Source organism: Triticum urartu, chromosome 1A (genome assembly GCF_056163025.1).
Source record: "Triticum urartu cultivar PI428250 chromosome 1A, HENAU_Tu73, whole genome shotgun sequence".
Taxonomy (NCBI): Eukaryota; Viridiplantae; Streptophyta; class Magnoliopsida; order Poales; family Poaceae; genus Triticum; species Triticum urartu.
In genome coordinates, this window is record NC_141873.1 from 475,463,240 (window position 1) to 475,483,104 (window position 19,865).

Below are 19,865 nucleotides of genomic sequence, written 5' to 3' on the forward strand. Positions count from 1 at the left end.
TTCTTCTTTATTTTACACTAGGCTAACACTGTAGCACTGTGACATTCCTTTCAATGTTAAGAGGATCCGGTTCCCAGTAGAGGGATGATAGTCGAGTAGACCACTTGGCAAGCAGTGAAGTGCATCACCACAAAAGGGGGACCTTCTTCACATGCATCCTCCAACCTTGCCTCTGCATCAAGCTTCCGGCAGGACCATCTCCACTGTGTATTGAATCCTGCCAGCCGGCCACAGATCTGTTCCGATCTGCGAACCACACGAGCGACCCCTGTCCACAAAAAGCTTGCGGTCTGTCGACACCGCATCGTGTATCTCGTCAGTGCAGAATTTCCATGCTCGCCGAGATTTATTACCACGTTACAGCTCGTATCCGTTGAAACTGAATCAACATCCAAATTTACCACATTGATCTTCATGCAAAGTGCTGAATGGTCTGATGATTAACATTGTGCAGACTACACAGCTAGCACACCATGACCAGAACGACAGTGCAAAATTGCTGGTTCTGCAATTTAATGGGTTAACGGCCCGGACACAACATGCATGTCTAATCATTGAAGAACCCAGAGCGCATGGCATCTCGATCATATATTCCCTGCGCTCGCTGCCACTCTTCTTCGTTAACCTCCCACTATCCACTCACGTTTCAAGCATCGAGTGAGAAACAGCATCGTCGACGTCCATCGACCTCTTCGTGCATGAGAAACGGCATGGCCGCTCCTAGGTTCAGGCCGATCGAGGAGTGCGCCACGGAAGGGCGGTCGCGGCAGACGGTCGCCGCCGACCTCGACGGCACGCTGCTCCTGTCCCGGAGCGCGTTCCCCTACTACCTCCTCATCGCGCTCGAGGCCGGCGGCCTCCTGCGCGCGCTCGCCCTCCTCGCGTCCGTGCCGCTGGTGTACCTCACCTACATCTCCGTGTCCGAGCCGCTGGCGGTGCGCACGTTCGTGTACATCGCCGTGGCTGGCCTGAGGGTTAGCGACGTCGAGGCGGTGGCGCGGTCGGTGCTCCCCAGGTTCTACGCCGGCGACGTGCACCCGGAGGGGTGGCGGGTGTTCCGCTCGTTCGGCAGGAGGTGCATCGTCACGGCGAGCCCCCGGGTGATGGTGGAGCCGTTCGCCAGGGCGTTCCTCGGCGCCGACAGGGTCATCGGGACGGAGCTGGAGGTGGACGGGTCCGGGCGGGCGACGGGGTTCGTCGCGCAGCCCGGCGTGCTCGTCGGCGAGCACAAGAGGCAGGCGGTGACGAGGGAGTTCGGCGACGCGCTGCCGGACGTCGGCATGGGGGACAGGGAGAGTGACTTCGACTTCATGTCCATCTGCAAGGTATGCTCAAGTGCTCGACTACTCCATGTTCAGTTAATTGACAACCTTCTCTACACACATTTCTCGCGTGTACAGTTATCGAAAAGTAGGCCGTCAGCCCTGATTTTTGTTGGCGTACATTTGACCACCAATACATTAGTGCAGTGCAGTACATTGCTTCCCCATCTACATCGTAGTCTGCAATTTTGCCGTCCTAGATAGCAATGTTGCAACTCTGGTGCAGTTCGACCCATTATACTCAAGGATTGGCCACTTGTCGACATATCACATATTCCATAACGGGATTACTAAATCTCTGTCGACTGATACATAACTAAGTCTAGGTCGATGTTATATTCGTGAGACCTTATGTGGAGATTCATGCGAAGCGATATATTTTTTTAAAAAAACTTCCATTCCATTTATATATTCTTCCACTTGACTGAGACTTGGTTAAGTTTTAATCGACTGGGATCTAGCCACACCCATTCCAGAATGCTCTTGTTAGTTGCATCAAAGCTGCATTTATAGGAACCCTTATAACGACATTTGATGGGATCTATACTCTCAAAAGCCCTCGAGTAAGATATTTGAATATAATAGTAAAACAAACACGACCACATATGAATAAACACACTATATGCATTGAAGTCACACAAATTTATTTGTAGAGAACATGTCTCTATTTTCTTTGTTAGAATTGGAAGCAAAACAAATTTAGATAAGGATTACTCTAGTCCCAAATATTCATTAAAAAATCCAATGAAAAATATAATTTTAAATCCGAACGTATCTTCCACAATTGACAACCAAAAAAATATAGAATAAGTACGTGTTTTAATATTTATCAATGCGGTTAAATGAGTAGTCTTGAAAATTGGTAAAGTATTTAAGGGTCTCAATGAAAAAAAATATACATTTGGTAGTACGATAACTTTTGAAGTAAAAAGGATTAGTACAAACAAAAAATTGTTGTGTCATCTCGAACACTATTATCTAATAAAAGTGGTGGAAACCACTAAGACACCTAAAAATATTGCAAACACATATGTACAATCGCAAGCAAAGACCCTGTTTATTTAGGTTTTGTTATTGCACAAAAAATGCAAGCAATTTACTTGTAATAGAATAATAGCTTCATTGATATAAGCATTCACATAAAATCTGAATTGTCAACTCACGGTAGTTTTTCATGTATAAAAATATTTACACTAACAAAAACTTAAATGTTTTTCTCATGACTAAACCACCCAAGTTGGTTATTCTTTTTGAGAAATTTGATTTTCTTATTAAAACTTAGTAAAAAATTGGGAAAAAATCATAATTTCAGATGAGTTCAAGAATATTCTCAAACTCTCCTAGGGTATGTATGAGCCTAGATTGAATTGGCAGAGTCTCTTCAATTTTATTTTAAAAAATTATATCCAACTTTGGCTGAAGGTTCTACAACTATTGTAAACTTTAAATTGGATGGTCATAATTATCTCAAAATATCCAAAAGTATTTGGCGGACATGGTTTATAGTGCGAGAATATTTTGATTTTCTAATATAGTTTGTATCTCAATTTGGATAAAAAAAGGCAGGGCAACCAATGGCATGTGAGGGTGCAGTTGGAACTGGGACAAATTGGTCGGACCCAGTTGCATGTCGATTGTGGACTTTCAAATTGGACAAAATATGTTAGCAGTTGCGTATCGAGGATGGACTTGCAACTGGGACAAAAAAGACGAACCACTCAATTGCATGTTAGAGATGGAGATGCAACTGGGGAAAAATGGCTAGCCCCCACCCACCCAACCCCAATTGCTTGTCGAGGGTGGAACTGCAATTTGGACAAAATTGGTTAGGGCCCAATTGCGTATGTAGGGTGGATTAGCAACTAGGACAAAAAATGTGCCCTCCAATTGCATGTCGGGGGTGTGAAGGTGCAACTGGGACAAAAAGAGTTGCCCCCTCCACTGCATGTCGAGGGTTGACTTGCAACAGGACAAAAATGGAGTTTGAGTCTAGGTGCATATCGACGGTGGACTTTCAATTAAAAAAGGCGGGCCCCGAATTGCATGTCGGGAGTGGAGTCGCTACTGAGACAAAAAAATGGCAGGCCGCCCCAATTGCATGTCGGAGGTGGATTTGCAATTAGGACAAAAAGGGTGGGGCCCCGAGTTGCATGTCAAGGATGGACTTGTAACTTGGACAAAAAATGGGTGAGGCACTAGTTGCATGTCGAGCGTAAACTTGCAACTAGGACCCCCAAACTGCATGTTGGGGGTGAAGTGGCAACTGGGGACAAAAACGAGTCGGCCTCCTAGTTGCATATCGAGGGTGTACTTGCAAGTTGCTACTAAAAAAGGGACCTGCTTGCATGTTGGGGATGGCATTACAACTGGGACAAAAATGGTTCCCGTCCCCAACCAAAAAAAGGTTGTGTGCCGAGGGTGGACTTATGATCAGGACAATAAAAAAGGCTTTCCTGAGTTGCATGTCAGCGTGGACTTGCAACTAGGATAAAAATGGATCGGACTGACTTGCGTATCGAGGATGGATTTGCAACTAGGACAAAAAAGGTCTATGAATAAAAACCACAAAATCCAAAGATGAAAATAGGGCAAAAGGGATACAAATGGATCTGAGGTCACTCGTCACATCATCATTCACTGCCATCTTTTTCGTCGCGAGAAAAAAAAAATCAAACCCCTCAGTCGACTCCCTCCTTCCTACTCGCGTCGGCTCTACTCCAAGGCAAAGGGCAATGAAAGAGAGATAGTGACAAATAAAACTAAGGAGGCAGCAACCATCTCATATTTTCAACTTGTACAACACATTCTTAAAAGAAATGGGCCCTCGAGGCCGTGTCATGAAGACAACCTAACAAAAGACACATGCACGAACGGGCCAACAAGTGGACACTGGACCTACGATGAGACATGGAAGTACAGGACGTACGTGACAAAACAACCTACGATCAAGATTTGTACAACATTTAAAACGAACAGGTCAAACGTCGGGAATTAGATGAGACCTTGCTAAATCTATTTAAAAAATAATGAATTTAAAACAAATAAATAAGAAGGAAAAGGAAAAATAAAAAATAAATAAGGAAAAGGAGAAATTAAAAAACCAATATTTTATAGAAAAAAGTTATGAATTGAAAACAATTGAACTTAAAAGAAAGTTCAAAAAATCAAAGCAAATAAATTAAAAACAATAAGGAAAAGTGGAAAAGGAAAAGGAAAAGGAAAGTAACACAACTCTGACTTGTACTCCCTCTGTAAACTAATATAAGAGTGTTTAGATTACTACTTTAGTATTCTAAACGCTCTTATATTAGTTTATGGAGGTAGTATATTTCTACCCCCACCCCATAGGGGAAAACAATGAAAAAGGCCCACTCTTTGATTGCATTGCATGAGACAAAAATATGTCCTTTTAGCCATTTTTTGTCAAGTTATATTTGAGCAAATAAAAAAGAAAAATTTAGAAAAACAATGCACTGCTGAGTTGCTGAAGTTTGAAACTCCTCCCTTACATATATGCATAAACTGTATGCTAGCGTCGTTGCGGGCAGTGTGAAAAACAAAATCGATACACCATTTACTGAGCATAAAAGAAAAAATTACAAAAATGTATTGTTCAGTTTGTCTCATCCAAAATGCACACTTTTTCGATTAGTCCTATCCTCTCAAAACACAAAACTAGAGTCATCAGTAAAAAGATATGAATAAAGTTCGAAGCCCTCAACACAGAGGCAAACATGGCCCAACAAAAAGCTGAAAAACACTAACAAAGCACCGAAAATACTAATTGAGGAGTACTTTTTTCAAGAGTCACTTACACCACCGGTGCTCAAACTTGGCGCGAAAAGTCACTTTAGTGCTAAAACTTGCGAAGTACATTGAACCGATGCAACAACTTGGCTTAGACATGCAAATACGGTGCAAAATGCAACTGAATACGCCCACGGGGCTCACCAAGCGTGACAGCATGGCATGGGTCCACTGTCAGCGACCCAAGTTGAAGACTTTTGGCCCGCTTCTTTCCAAAAACACCCTCAACATTTTTCTACTCACAATAAAGCCAGTGACATAGGTAAAAATAATTAGTTGTCTCAGCATCCTACGTACATTATATGACAAAAAAAAATTTGGTCAACCGCGGACTCAATCCGAGGACCTGCGGTACAGGGCGTGCGCAACTAGCCACAGCCTTGGGAATTTGTTGTCTCATATGAATACATATCTTTTATACAATTTTCCTTAAAGAATGTAAATTAAGATTTTTGACACGTACAAGTTTAAAAAGATGGCTTAAGAACTCAAACTAGCGACCACATAAAGACCTGTAACCGATCCTTCCACTCCAATTAGAAAATTTTCATGTAATTTCATAAAATACTCAATTATTAATTTTATACTATACATATAATTAAATTAAGAAATACACAAATATTTGTATAACTCATTTAAACAAGTTTGTATATATTCAAATAAATGCTCATATAAGTAAAAAAAATCACAGTTTTACTAAAACTAGTCATCCTTTAGAAAACAATTATGTTGGTTCAAGAAGTTGTTTTAATAAAGATTGTGTGTTTTCTAAAAAAGCATGTATTAACACACAAATAGAAAAAATATATACAGGTGTGTTATATCGGCGTGTTATAAATATTATATACATAACAATGAAATAACTTACTTAAAATTGTCACGTATTATTTTGAAATATTCATGTACTTAGTTTATGAATTATAAAAAATGTTTGTATAATTAACGAATACAAATATTTCTTAAATTATAATTCATAAATATTATTTTTCAATTATTGAAACGTTTAAATAATTATACACATAATTTTATAACTCATAGGTATGTCCTTTAAAATAATGTTAGTATAATAAAAAAATATTCATAATGCAGAAAATAAAATGTTGATACGAATATTCAATAGTGTTAATACTTAAGTTATGTAAAAAAAAATAGGTCACAAGTGAAAATTATACAGAAGTTGATGGTTATAAATATTTAGTAAATGTTTGTATTCAATATTTTGTATAATTTAAATATGAGCCACGAATGTACAAAAATGTTCGTATTCCTTAAACATTTTGAATGATTTTATTTACTAACCATAAATTTTCATGTATAATATTTATAGCATAGTAATATTTGAACATTATTTTATTACTTACTACATGTATTTTGCAAATATCTTGAAAACAATTATCGCGTACAAAATGAGCCACACTAACTGCAGTCCATGCCGAGTGAGCGTCATTGTTATAAGATATTTAGGCTAGCTATCCAATATATCCGAGGAAAATGTTGGGGCTGCAGTGGCTAGTACCTTCAGTGTGCACGTTGCAGTTCTCATGTTTACACGGAGCAGGACGAATTTTTGTGATTATTTACAATTTATACTACTGACTGGGGGCCCCAGCTCGCTGGCGCTTTCTTGTGAAAAAAAATAACAGGGCACACGCCCGGCATCTTGCGTCCTAACAATGGACCCATGCCACCCTGTCACGTCTAGTCAGCCCTGTGGGTGTATTCAATTGCATTTTGTACCGTATTTGCATAAGGAAGCCAAGTTGTTGCATCGATGTGGAAGTAAAACCGTGCTTTTCACGAAAGGAAAAAAAATGTGACATAGTCTAATGTATTTGTAGAAATACAGGGGCAGAGCTGCCTATGCATTGAGCATGCAACATTCTCTTGGACCTCCATGACATGATGTGCATATGGGCTAAAGTTTTTTAGAGACAGCATACTGTATATGACTCTTTTTATAACCAAGAAACATATATGGCTAAGACGCCCCCATGCATGCAGGAAGGGTACATCGTGACTCGGAGTAAGTACAGCCCGGTGCCAAAGAACCAGCTGGAGGGCCCCGTCATCCTCCACGACGGCCGCCTCGTCCAGCGCCCGACCGACATCAACGCCCTGCTCACCTTCCTGTGGTTGCCGATCGGCTTCGCCCTGGCGCTCCTCCGCGTGCACGTCAAGCCGCTCCTCCCCGACCGCGTCGCCTTCTACGCCTACAAGCTCATGGGCGTCAAGCTCGCCGTGCGCGGCAACCCGCCGCCGCCGGCCACGAAGGGCCGGCCGGGCGTCCTCTTCGTGTGCAACCACCGCACCGCTCTCGACCCGACCATGGTCTCCGTCGCGCTGGGCCGCACGGTGACACGCGTCACGCACAACAGCGCCTCCGGCGTCCTGACGGACCACACCTCGCCGGTCAAGGCCGTCGCGCTGTCCGGGGAGCGCGACGGGGACGCGGCCCGCATCCGGCGGCTGCTGGAGGAGGGCGACCTCGTCGTGTTCCCCGAGGGCACGGCGTGCCGCGAGCCGTTACTGCTGCGGTTCGGCGCGCTCTTCCTGGAGCTCACGGACCGCATCGTGCCCGTGGCCATCGCCACCAAGGAGAGCATGTTACACGGCTCGACGGTCCGCGGGATGAAGACCATGGACCCCTACTTCTTCTTCATGAACCCGCGGCCGACGTACGAGATCACGTTCCTCGACCAGCTGCCAAGGGAGCTCACCTGCGGCGATGGCAAGTCGCCGGTCGAGGTGGCGAACTACGTCCAGAAGTTACTGGCCCGGGTGCTCGGGTTCGAGTGCACGAGCATCACGCGCGAGGAGAAGTACGGGGATCGTCGGAGCCGCGTGGCGTCCAACGACGACGGACCTGGAGAAGCCAACAGCGTAAGCACTTGAGCTAGGGGTATATATGAATGCATTCTCGATTTTTTATGTGTTAATAATGGCCATTCATCGTTTCCAATTGTTGTCATGTGTTCTAATTTTCTGTTTCAAGTTGTACAGTAACCCTTAGCAAGATCAGAGCCGCGAAGCTACCCAACCATGGTGTGTTTGACTTGTCGTGGATGTCTTGCTAGTTGCTATTTTCTTTTAGGGCATATTTGGTTCTAGGCAAAGTAGATTGAGATTGAATCCTTCGGTATAGCATTATTTACATTTTGGGTTCAAATGAATAGAGTAAAGGAAAAGCGAAGAAATATTCCTTCGATATCATTTGATCTCACTTTTAAATGAAGAACACAGTAATTTAACAATCCACTTTGACCTTTTTTGGGGGGCACAATAGCTAAATGTCAGCCGACTGACTTTAGCTTTTGTCGTGACTCGATTTTCAGAAGGGCAAAGAAGTTTGCATGAGGGAGGCCGGAGGGAAGGAAGGAGCTCCGCCGGAGGGCTGCCCCATCATCTATCTTAGGGTGGGGGTTGGAGGCGGCAGCACGATGGTGGTCGGGAGCGGTAGCACGGGACGGTGCAAGTTCGCCGGCGAAAATCTCCGTCGGTGCCGGGGCTAGGGGGGAGGGGGCGGCGACACGGTGGTGGGCCGCGGTTGGTGAAGGGCGGTGCGGCGAGGCTATGCGTGAGCGCCATCGTTTGCGGGTGGCGGGAGCAGGTGGTTAGGCCGGCGACGGCGGGGCGGTGGAGAAGAAGGAAGCGGGATGTTGAAGAAGGAAGTTGGTCCATTCATTTTCGCATCCAATGGTTGGTAAAATCGACTGACCCAAAAGAAAATTCAGGCGGTTGTCGAAGGAAGGGGGGCATTTCAGCCCACGCTTTTCTCCACCCACCGCCGCTTACGATTCCGGCCATACCAGCCGTCGGGATCACGACGGTGGGCCACCACACACCCGAGATTGTCCTTCACCACTTCCTCCTTCCTCGGCCAGCGGGAAAGTTGCAGATCGGCGGTTGTTTGTCGTGGCCGCCGGATTTGGCGTTTCCGACCACCGACGGCTGCGCCAAACCATGGATTGGTCGGGGAGCACCCCGCACAACCCCGACAAAGCCCTAACGATGTATGCGGGTACTGGCTCATCCTCTAGCCGTCATCGTCGGTTTGCCGGCTAGGACTCGGCCGGCGCTCGCGCAGCGGCTCGCCGATGCCGCTCATACAGTGTGACTACTGCACACAGATAGTGCTGCGCCTAACGTCTAGCACGCCGCAACACCCCAGATAGGTATTCTTCAAATGCGAAAACGACGGAGTATGTTCTTGTTTTCATTCAGCTTTGTCAACCTATTCGGTTCAATTTCGATAGCTTATTGACATGGTCATGTGGGTAGGAAGGTGGACGCTCATTTTGGTATTGGGAAAAAGAATACATCAATTTATTGATAGGAATAAACTTAATATATGTTCGTGCGCTCGGTGGTAGAATTGAGGCTAATAATGCGACTGCATGTGCAATTAAAGAAGAAGCTAGAGGGGAAGCACCGTCTTCTTTTTTTGAATCAAAAAAGAAGAATGAAGAATGCCAGATTAAGAATCTGCAGATTAACAATGAAGGCATGAAAAAGATGTTGGTCCAACTAATAAGAGCAATTATGGAAATTGGATATCTTCTAGATGCTTAGTTGTGATTCTTGTTTTTTTGTATTACTATTCTACCAAAGATTTGGTGAATTATTATGTATCCAATGTCTTTGATAAAATAAAGAAGCAAAAAAATGTATATTCACGCTCGAAATTGAAATGCAAATTACTGATTTACGGGCCGGCGCAGGCGGCGGACGAGCAGACCCTGCAAAACGGACCGTAAAAAAGGACATTGCTGCCGCCCGTACTGGTCCCCAAAACCGTTTTTTCACTAACTGTAAATGCATTTTGCGGGTCAGCTAGAGATGCTCTTGGTCGTGAAGGTGGTTCATGCCAAAGTTTCGAAATGAGCGCCTCTTCGGCTAGAGATACTTAACTTCATTAATAATAAAATCATAACAATGTCTTCGAAGAAATAAACAGTGGTTTTGGCCCTCTTCGGCGCGACTTGAGCGCTGGTCACTCCTGGATATACAGGGTAGCCGACCAGTCCATGATATTTCTTGATATCGTGCAATCATACAAATCCATTACGTATCTGCTGCGCAACATGTGTTACATACATACATGCATGTGACATGTCCAGGTGACCACATCGTCCACAGGTCGCCATGTCACATCTTATGCGCTGGTACTGTAGTGGTACAACACACAGGGCGGCCAGATGCGGTGCACTGCATCAAGGTGAAGGTGCATGGGACACGAACTGCAGGAACTCGTCGTCGCACAGGAGGCGGCCCATGGTGTCCGGGGCGAGGCACACCTCCACGTCCACGCTGCCGTCCCCGGCCTGCCCCGGGAACGCCGACATCTTGCCGTCGAACTTGTTCGCCCGCCCGCTCCGCACCGCGAGCGCCCTGCCCCAGCCGAAGTCGTTGCCGTCGTACATCGGGAACCGCGGCGAGCTGCCCATGGTGAGCGCCGCGCCGTCGGGGTTCCCCAGCGGGAAGCACCGGGGCGCCGCCTCCCAGTCCGCCGCGGCCTTCCGGATGGCGCCGTCCTCGTGCGCCACCACGGTCGCGTGCAGCCTGGCCGCCGCCCACCCGAGGTCGTGGGACGCCAGCTCCGCCACCGTCGCCGTCGTCGCCACGCTCTGGATCGCGTTGCCGAAGTAGACCGGGGAGATCTTCGGGCGCAGGCGGTGCCGGCAGTTCACCGCCATGCGGAACGTTGTCTTCGCGTCGGCGGCCAGCTGCAGCCGCGCCCGCGTCACGGCCCTCCACATGTGCGCGCACATCGACTGGAAGGAGGAGATCTCCCCGCAGCCTCCCTGGACCTTCAGATCATGCACGAGCTTGCCTTTAACCTCGTCGTCTTCGTTGCTTTTTCTGCAGCGGTTGGCCGCCGCCTTCAGGCCGCGAATCGACGCGGCGCTGAAGTGGATGACTCGCTCACGGAGGGGCGCCGATGCGTCGAACGTCACCGCGGGGCCGTCGCGTCCGGAGAAGCGGAGGACAGCCGTGGAGCCGCCGAAGAAGTTGCGGCTGAAGTCCGGCGGCTGGACTGGCTCGCCACGGCACAGCCCAGCCCACGTGTTGAAGAAGTGCCAGAATGAGGTGCCGTCCACGACGGAGTGGTTGGCGACGAGGCCGACGAAGACAGCGCCGTCGCCGAGCACGGTGACCTGAAACGACGTGAGCGGGCGGCGGTGGCCTTCGTAGCTGACGGTGCGGTCCATCGGGAACAGATCCTTCGTCAGCCTGGTGGGCACGTCGGCGTCGCGCACGAGGAAGTCGGCGAGCGACAGAGCGGGCGCCACGGCATGGTAGAACTCGACGGCAGCGCCGTCGTTGCACCGGATGACGATGCGGTCGTCGGGGAGCGTGACGAGCCGTCCCGCGAGCGCCGGGAAGACGCCGAGCGCGCGGGAGAGCGACAGCGCGAGCGACGACACGAGGCGGGCGTTCGGCATGCCCGCGGGCGGGAAGAAGAGCCCCTTCTGAATGTAGTGGCACGACAGCATGGGCATGTCGGAGACGGACAGCCTGAGGTCTCCGACCGGCGGCGCGCCCTCCGGAAGAACCAGCTGCTTGGAGACGACGGTGATGCTCGGCGCCGGCGCGCCCGCGCAAACCATTTGGTTCAGCACGGCCATGGACGCAGGCGCCGGTGCGGCCTCCACCACGACGTCGGCGGAGATCGGCGGAGCCATACTGTGTGTAGTGGCTGCTGCGCGCGCTCTCGGTGATGGCGTCACACAGGATGGCGTTGGGCATCGCTCGGTGGTCGACACGTTATATAGACACGGAGCTGGGTCTGGGTTCATGCATCTGGCCTTCTCCTGTTCATCTTGTACATTGTTGCGAGGTGACCGTGGGCTGTGGCTCCCAGGTACACTTTGAGTGGATGTGCTGATAAGAAGTTGTGCTTCCTGGCCAGAGAAAGCAGAGAACCATAGAATAGACGAGGGGCCGCCCTTGGATAAAAATCCAACGGTTCACAACCCTGAAAATATATTAGTTTCAATCGACTTTCTCCGAACCCTGGACCATCCCTCTGATAAACATTCTCTTATAAATTCTGTCGTCGTGAGGACGGGCGTTGACCTATTGGCTGGGCAGCTGAGGTAGCTGCCAGCCCGCCCGGGTTCAAGCCTTGGCTCTAAGACGCGCTCGCAGAATTTCTTTTATAAAAAAAAGACCAATAAAGATTAGCTTTTGGGTTGGTCTTATTTTTAGAAAAAAAACGTCGTCGTCAAAACTAGCAACAACGTCACCCCTCATCCAAACTGGTCAACCATACGCACCAACGTGTTTCTCATGAGACCTCATTTCTTCTCCACCAAAATCGTCTGAAAACATAAAAAAATATCTTCAGTTGACGAGGAATAGGAAAACCGAGAGGATAATTTACCACTGGCTCAAACGATGCAGCATTTACCAAACCTGTCGCTCTCACAAAGAAAAAGGCATTGCAAAGTCACATTTGAGCGCACGTTTGCATAGGTGGGATTCTGCCCAGATATTTGCGGATTGGCATAGAAATTCACAGTAGTGTACGTATTCTCTCTGATCCTCAACGTGGGTAGTCTTGGACAGTGATGTGCACCTGGAAAGTGGCACCTTTTTCTTGCGGGGACTGGAAAGTGGCACTTTGACAGGGAATTACATTAAAACGTGTTGCTTGAAATAAAACAAATGTGTTTTTTTTTGCGGGAATAAAACAAATGTGTTATTATAAAATAAAATTTTCTATTCTAAGTTAACATAGAAATTACCATTTACATGTTGATAATTTCTAGTGGCGTTTTTTTCAGCAGAATTTAGTACGTAATTAAAGAAATTGTAGTCTGTGCACAACTAGATCGACTTAGGAATAACTATTTCCAGTGCTATGTAGAATCCAATAGAAAACTACATCTGATGATGAATCTATTCCTATCAATTATGTTGATGGTTCTAATATTAATTGTGTTAACTAATTACTTGATCAGGCAAATTGTAAACCATGTTTTCTCCAACCAGAACAAATTTCTCTGGTTGAGGGGAATCAGGCCTCTGTGTAACAAGTTCATTTTTTTTCTTAAAAGAGAAAACGGGTTTATAATTAGTGGACATATGTTGAAAGCAATGGTTATAGGTGGATCATTAGTTAAATCAAATGTTGCCGAACAAGCAAGTGGAAGGACTTGAAGAACAGTAAAAGCCATATATGATGGTCCATAGTTGGTAGTGCCATATATTCGAGAGTTAGACACTGATGCTACTACATGAAAAATACATTATGTGTTATCCCAAAAGAACACGAGCAAGGTTCAAATTCTCACAGTTCCCACTATTCTCTGCGTTTGCAACACTATCCTTGTTTGCCATTGCAGCATCACACCGCTCCATCATCTACACGCTCGTCTCTCCACACCATTTGCACATCTGCTCCTCGACTTTGCATCCTGCGTTCTCAAGCATAAGAGGTGATGTAAAGCACATACTATGTCACAACTTTACATAACCAACAACACAATCATGAACATTTTTTTTCTTAGGACATAGGTAGCATGAGTAAGGGCATGTACAATGGTGGCATATGGTTACATATGCCCCATGACAAAAAGTAATTTGAGGCATCTATATTTATTTTTTTTCTCCCAACGCAATCTACCACTAGTGACCTCATTAAAAAATAGAAAATAAAGACTCACACATGCATCTCTACTTTTTACTCCAACCTTTTCAGCTTTTGTCACCGGACCATATTTTTTCTCTTCAAGTACCCGCCTCCTGAAGAGGATCCCGCTTCCCTATCCGAACCTACTTTACATCATATCCGATCCTACATGGCATGCGAGGCATCACCTTGAGGCTATGCATTGTACATGCCCTAACACTATACCACTTGGTCAAGAATCCATCGAGGAACAAAGGAGTAGTGAAGCAATACTTTCAACCAACCCATCATAGTCCCCACTTGCCCTTCCACCCCTCTTCATCTTCCTAAACCAATTGATGCTTAGCTCTTCTGCTTTCTTCCCTCGCATTGCCTCTTTTTTCTTTTTTCCTTTTCTTGTACAAAAAAGCACTCATCACCCTTGTAAGAGATTGTTCGGATGTGCAATCGCCTGTCTTTTTCAAGTCTTTCCTCGACATCAGCCGCACATTCGACATGCATCTTTTTCACAAAAAGAATGGTTAGATCTGCATGAGAGGACGCAGAAAACTATATTTATCCAGAGGAAAGTGTAAACCATCCACAAAATCATTCAAATGGTCAAAAAAAAGGAGCACAAATCTTAGAACAACCAACAACTAATAAGATTACGTAACTCAATCACATATTCTATCACTGAATAGCCATCCAGCCTGGTTGTCTAAATCTCGCATAACCATCTCAAGTTTGACATGAAGTTTTAGGACCTTGTTTTGTTTGGGCATCAGATTCGGCTGAATCGGCTATGGATTTGATGCGCTGGCCAAACTGATTTGACAGGATCGGAATCAGGTTTGGTACTGAAGTACACCGAGACATTGCTTTAGCTCAATACACTAAAAATAACCCAAATAAGATTTTTCACTCATTTTTTAAATCTTATTTGAAAGAGTTGTTTGTTTCAGATTCAGCTAATCTGAATTTGGTCCTCAAGGCCCGGTCATTGATTGGTCATAGAAATACAACAGATACAAACTCTTTAAATGGACCTTAAACGTGCAGTGTAGCCTGACCGGCACACCTCATATCTAATTCAAATGTAGATTCTCTAAAGCTGAAAAAAAACCCTGCCTTGGACTGCGCCCTTTGTTCGTACCCGTGCCGTGTGAGGCATGTGATGCATCGCCAAGTGCACCTCTTTGGCATGTGCGTGCAGGGCCAATCCCGGCTTGTCCTCCTGTCTCCAAACATTTTCATCTCACCAGCGCAGATCTCGATACAATGTACGCAGTACACATCACGATCCGGTCGCCACATGACATGCCGGGGCACACACGTGTCACACAAGCTTTCTGATTGCGCGCACAGCAACAGCGGCGGGACCCGCCTGCGCCTCGGCCCTTGGAGCGGAACCAGATGATCCCCAGCGACTGCTGGCGACGCGGTACGAGCTCCGGTCGACCGTCCCTCGTGCGGCCTGTCCCCGTGGCCCACCGCACCGCCGCAACGCGCCAGGCCATCGAATCCCCCCGGCGGTGCGCCGTCGCTGTCGCGGGGTGGCCGTGCCATTATTAGACGGAGCACCCGGGCGTGCGCGCGCGCGGCTGAGGTTCGCGGAGGCTGCGGAGGGGAGCAGCCGATGGCCCCCGGCGGCCCGGGGGCGTCGTGGCGCGTCGCCAGCCGCAGCCAAGCGGATGGGGGAGGGGCGGCCGGTGAGACAGTGTGGGTGCGCCGTTGGCCTCGGCGGGCCGAGGCATGGAGCTGCATGCCGCTCTGCCCGCCCCGCCGTACGTAGCGAGGCGACGACGGGGCCGGCGACGCGCCTGGGCAGGACGTCGGCCGGGAGCAGAACGAACAAGACAGTCGAAGCCATGCCCCCTAGCGCGAAAAACAGGAACTTGGGTAGGTGTGGTAGGGCCTGTCGTGTGATTTATAATTCTTTATTATTTATAATCCAGTTGGAACGTGAGCTAAATATGTTGAAAGTTCCGTCTATATCGAAGTTGATTGAGATCTTTATAGGGGTCCGGGGTGAACATCAGCTCTAGCAGATTCCCTAATATAAGTAATAATAAGGACCTTAAAACAAATTTAAGCTTTGGAGCTTAATGCTTTTTTCAGATCCTAAAAATTTAACAATTATATTTTTCACCTCCTATTTTTCTTTTCGAGGGGGTAAATGGAGTGTATTACTCAAGAGCAAAGAAATTCATCCCTACACAAATTAGAAATGTTCTGGGCCCGAGTGGAGCCAAACCACACGGTCCTTCGTCCTTCCCAAATTAGCCAACACATGACTATTTTATTCTACTTTCTTGAGTTATGAGTAATCCTACACTCCCGCTCAAACAAAAGCCTCTTAACCTCCGTGAGCACCATGGCATATTGGGAACGATCTTGCCCCGAAGCATTGATCAGTTGAACAGCTTGCAAACCATCACACTCCAAGATAATAGTAATTCTATTAATTGGTCTGCAAGTGCCCAACCCGCCATGCACGCAGCAAGCTATGCATGCTAAATATGAAAGAAGTTCCGTCTGTATCGAAGTTCATTGAGATCTTTATAGGGGTCCGGGGTGAACATCAACCCCACCAGATTCCCTAATATAAGCATAAGGATTTTAAAACAAATTAAGCTTTGGAGCTTAATGCTTTTTTTCAGATCCTAAAATTGTAATCATTATATTTTTCATCTCACATTTTTCCCTTTTGAGGGGGTAAAAGGAATGTAATACTCAAGAGCAAAGAAATTCATCCCTACACAAACTAGGTGATCATTACATCTCCTATTTTTCTTTTTGAGGGGGTAAATGGAGTGTATTACTAAAGAGCAAATGAATTCGGTCATCTCAATTTGAACAAAGTACAGACCAGAAATACTAACAGGTGCACAGTGATTATCAACAACGTCCCCACACCTCCCGGGTCGTCCCGCTCGAGCGACCACGGGGGTGAACCAATCTCGCTGCCGCAGGCAGCCCACCAGACTCCTCGTCTAGCCGCCGCCTGAGGCCTTGCCGACGAAGCCTGCACGGGTTTGAGGATGGCGGCGGCGAGGCGTTCTCTCTCTCCCGGCTTGGATCCCATTGGTGGCGTCTCACTGAAGGCCTCTGGCGGATCAACATGGCAACTACAGCAGGGCTGCGGCACCCTCCCGCGAGCGGCTGCTTGGCGTTGGTCATGCTGTGAGGCTCGATGCATGATGTGGAGGTGCGTGCTCGACGCAGGGTTGCTCCGTCCAGGTGTGGCTCCTTCTTCGGGCGGCAAGGTCCCGATCTGATCCCTGGAGGGAGTAGCGGAGCGGTGGCCACCCTCTGGGTCGGCTGGGGTTGGACCAGCGGAGTGAGTGGGCAAGAGTGCAAGACCAGGTGGTCGCGGCCGTCGCCGGGTTCAGGTCGGGTCCCTTTGGATCCGGCGCTTGGACGCTGTTGGCCGTGCTGGATGGTGGTGTTCATCACTAGCCATGCCTGATCGATGGATTCGGCGCCTGGATGATTGACTACAGTTGTTCTTCATGATCCTCCTTCCTTGTGGGTTGAGCACCATGGCACTTTCATCTCTGCAGGTTTTGGTTCACGCTCGCTGCCGGATCTAGAGCAGCAGACGCAGATTTGGTGGTATGGGATGGTTCGGCCCGACGTCGACGACGTCCCTCGACGTTGTTACCCTCCCTCGAGGCGAAGTCAAGGTCCATCCTATCCACCTCTGAACCTCTTCCGGACGAAAGTCCAAAATTCGTATGGATGGGCGGCGGCGGCCTGCATCGTACCCTGCATGGAGGCGCCGTCTTGGGAAGCTCAAGTGTTCAGGGAAGAGTTGTTGTGGGTGGTGGGCTCCGCGTAGCTCTAGCAATGCGACGGTGTGGAGGTTGGCAGGAGGAGCGGCGTTGTATCTACCGCGTCGACCGTCGATGACGACGAGTATTGGCAACATGCTGGATCTCGACGACAGATGTATCTGGATGAACGAGCGCAGGGCAGTGTTGACCGCCTCGAACTTTAATTTCACAGTACATTCGAGCATATAAACTTTGTTCGAACTTCAATTTCACATGAATATAATTCAAACTCTTTACATGTCCATATCACAAAAATAAATAGCATTTCAAATCCTAATTGTAAAAATTTAAATTCAAAATCAAACATAACAGAGGGTTCAAAGTTCAAACATAACACATGATCCACATAAAACATGAATAAGCACAACAAAACTATTGCCCATATGATGGTGGTTGGGGGAGGGGCGCCAACGGGGTCGGTTGTTGACCGCCTCGTCGCTAGATGTTTGACGCCGTTGGGTCTGCTCGGTTGGCCTTGGGTTGCTCGGTTGGCGTGTTCTAGGTGGGGTGGGGCTGGCATTAGGGGCCCGTTTGGGATTAGGCCTGGGAAAAAAGGTTGCCTGGATACAGCCTGAGAGGATGCAAAATTTTGTGTGGCGAGGCTTGCCTCCTGGACGTGTATTTGGTTCCTATCCATAGCCTGGCTCATGTGACTTGAGTATTTAAAATATTTTCAACGAGGATACAGTACAACTCCCAGGCCTTAATTACCTCCAGGCCGCTGCGGCAGCCCGCCAGGCGCATAGAAAGAGACGCCTGGACCAGGCTAAATCTGGCTGCCTGGGCTAATATTTTTTTTTTTTGCTGAGTGTACCAGGCTAATCACATATTCCCTTCGTTCGAAAATATTTTTCATTAAAATGGATAAAAATAGATGTATTTAGATTAAAAATACGTCTAGATACATCCTCTTGCATTCATTTTGATAACAAGTATTTTCCGAACGGAGAAAGTACGAGGGACAACCAGGCCAGGCAGGATTCGTTTTTACGAGGACATGAAGCAAACAACTCTCAGGCAGAATCCGGAGCATCCAGGTCAGGCATGCGGTGGCATGGAACTATGGAAGGAAGCCAAATACCCCCTAGGTCCCTTTGTCGGCCTGCATGGCTGGCATGGCTTCCCGGCAGGTGTATTCTGTGTAATCTATCTGCCGGTTCGGCTTTAGCGGCAGGTGGGAGGAGAGGAGCACGGACAAAAGAAGAGGTCGAAATAGAAATTGATGTAAGATGGAACTTTATGTCTTTCTTACGAGTAGTACTTACTGATGTTCACACATTTAAAAATTGTTAAAAATTTAAAAGAATAATGTAATTTAATTATTTAAATGTCTTCGCACATTTCGAAAATGTTAAAGTATTTTTTATTAAAACCAGATATTATTTTCAAAAATATTTGTTGAAAGAGTGAAAATTGGAAAGATGAAAAGAACAGAACAACATAATTAAGACAAAAAATAAAAAAGGGATTATAAAAGAGAATCAATATGTAAAATGGAAGACTTAATGAAAAGGAAAAGGGAGATAAAAGAAAATTAGTAAAAAAGGAAAACGGAAAACCGGAGCAAAATTCAGAAATAGACCAAAGACCGAACGACACAACCAACACTAACAAAACAGAGAAAACGCCGACAAGCTGCTCGTCAGTGCCTGCAGCGCTGCTTTGCGTCGATGGCGCTCACCTGCCTGCTTCTTGGGCCGGCCCAAAAAGTTCCTGGCTCGCTATTCACTAGTCGTGGTTGACCGGTCAAGTGTTGACTTATTAAAAGAGGCAAAAATCAAAAAATATCACGAATTCAAAAAAATTCATGGATTTGAAAAAGAATCGAAAATTCAAAATGTTCACGGATATAGAAAATTACGTGTACTTAAAACTCATGGATTTGCAAAAAAAATTAAGGATTTTGCTGAAAAAGTACGTGAATTTGAAATATGTCCATTAAATTGAAAAGGTTCCATTGATTTTGAAAAAAGAAGTTCAGAGATTTGAAAAAAAATCATTGATTTTGAAAGATATTGAACTTTGAGGAAAAAGTTTTGGATTTGAATTTTTTATCGAATTTGAAAAAAAACATTAATTTGAAAAGTTCCAAATTTGAGAAAAAGCTTCAAATTTGCATAAAATCCATGCATTTTAAAAATAAGGAAAAATAAGAAGGAACAAGAAAAAAGAAAAAAAAAGAAATAAGAACCGTCCGAAAACCGACCAGCGAACCGGGAAAAACAGTTTGGAAGCTTCCCAAAACCACCGGGAGCTTTCACGGATTGAAGAAAGAAGAAATGG

General features: G+C 46.6%; 2 protein-coding genes across 2 annotated transcripts; one reads left to right on the forward strand and one right to left on the reverse strand.

Annotated features, from left to right (window-relative positions):
• The first annotated feature begins 559 nt into the window (after nucleotides 1–559).
• LOC125520211 (glycerol-3-phosphate 2-O-acyltransferase 6) lies at nucleotides 560–8,362 on the forward strand. Its single transcript, XM_048685061.2, has 2 exons — nucleotides 560–1,325; nucleotides 7,131–8,362. Exons 1-2 carry the CDS (start codon nucleotides 573–575, stop codon nucleotides 8,019–8,021), a joined length of 1,644 nt encoding a protein of 547 aa, XP_048541018.2. The 5' UTR covers nucleotides 560–572; the 3' UTR covers nucleotides 8,022–8,362.
• Nucleotides 8,363–10,139: 1,777 nt separating this feature from the next.
• On the reverse strand, nucleotides 10,140–12,057 carry LOC125520222 (putative acetyltransferase At3g50280). The gene has a single exon (XM_048685069.2). It carries the CDS (start codon nucleotides 11,924–11,926, stop codon nucleotides 10,340–10,342), a length of 1,587 nt encoding a protein of 528 aa, XP_048541026.1. The 5' UTR covers nucleotides 11,927–12,057; the 3' UTR covers nucleotides 10,140–10,339.
• Between the last annotated feature and the right edge of the window lie 7,808 nt (nucleotides 12,058–19,865).

Bases quoted from the DNA above. Each gene is read 5' to 3' on its own strand.
- LOC125520211 (XM_048685061.2), top strand. From the start codon at position 573: ATGGCATCTCGATCATATATTCCCTGCGCTCGCTGCCACTCTTCTTCG. The intron at 1,326-7,130 runs GTATGCTCAAGT...CCATGCATGCAG, and splicing joins ACTTCATGTCCATCTGCAAG to GAAGGGTACATCGTGACTCG.
- LOC125520222 (XM_048685069.2), bottom strand. From the start codon at position 11,926: ATGAACCCAGACCCAGCTCCGTGTCTATATAACGTGTCGACCACCGAG.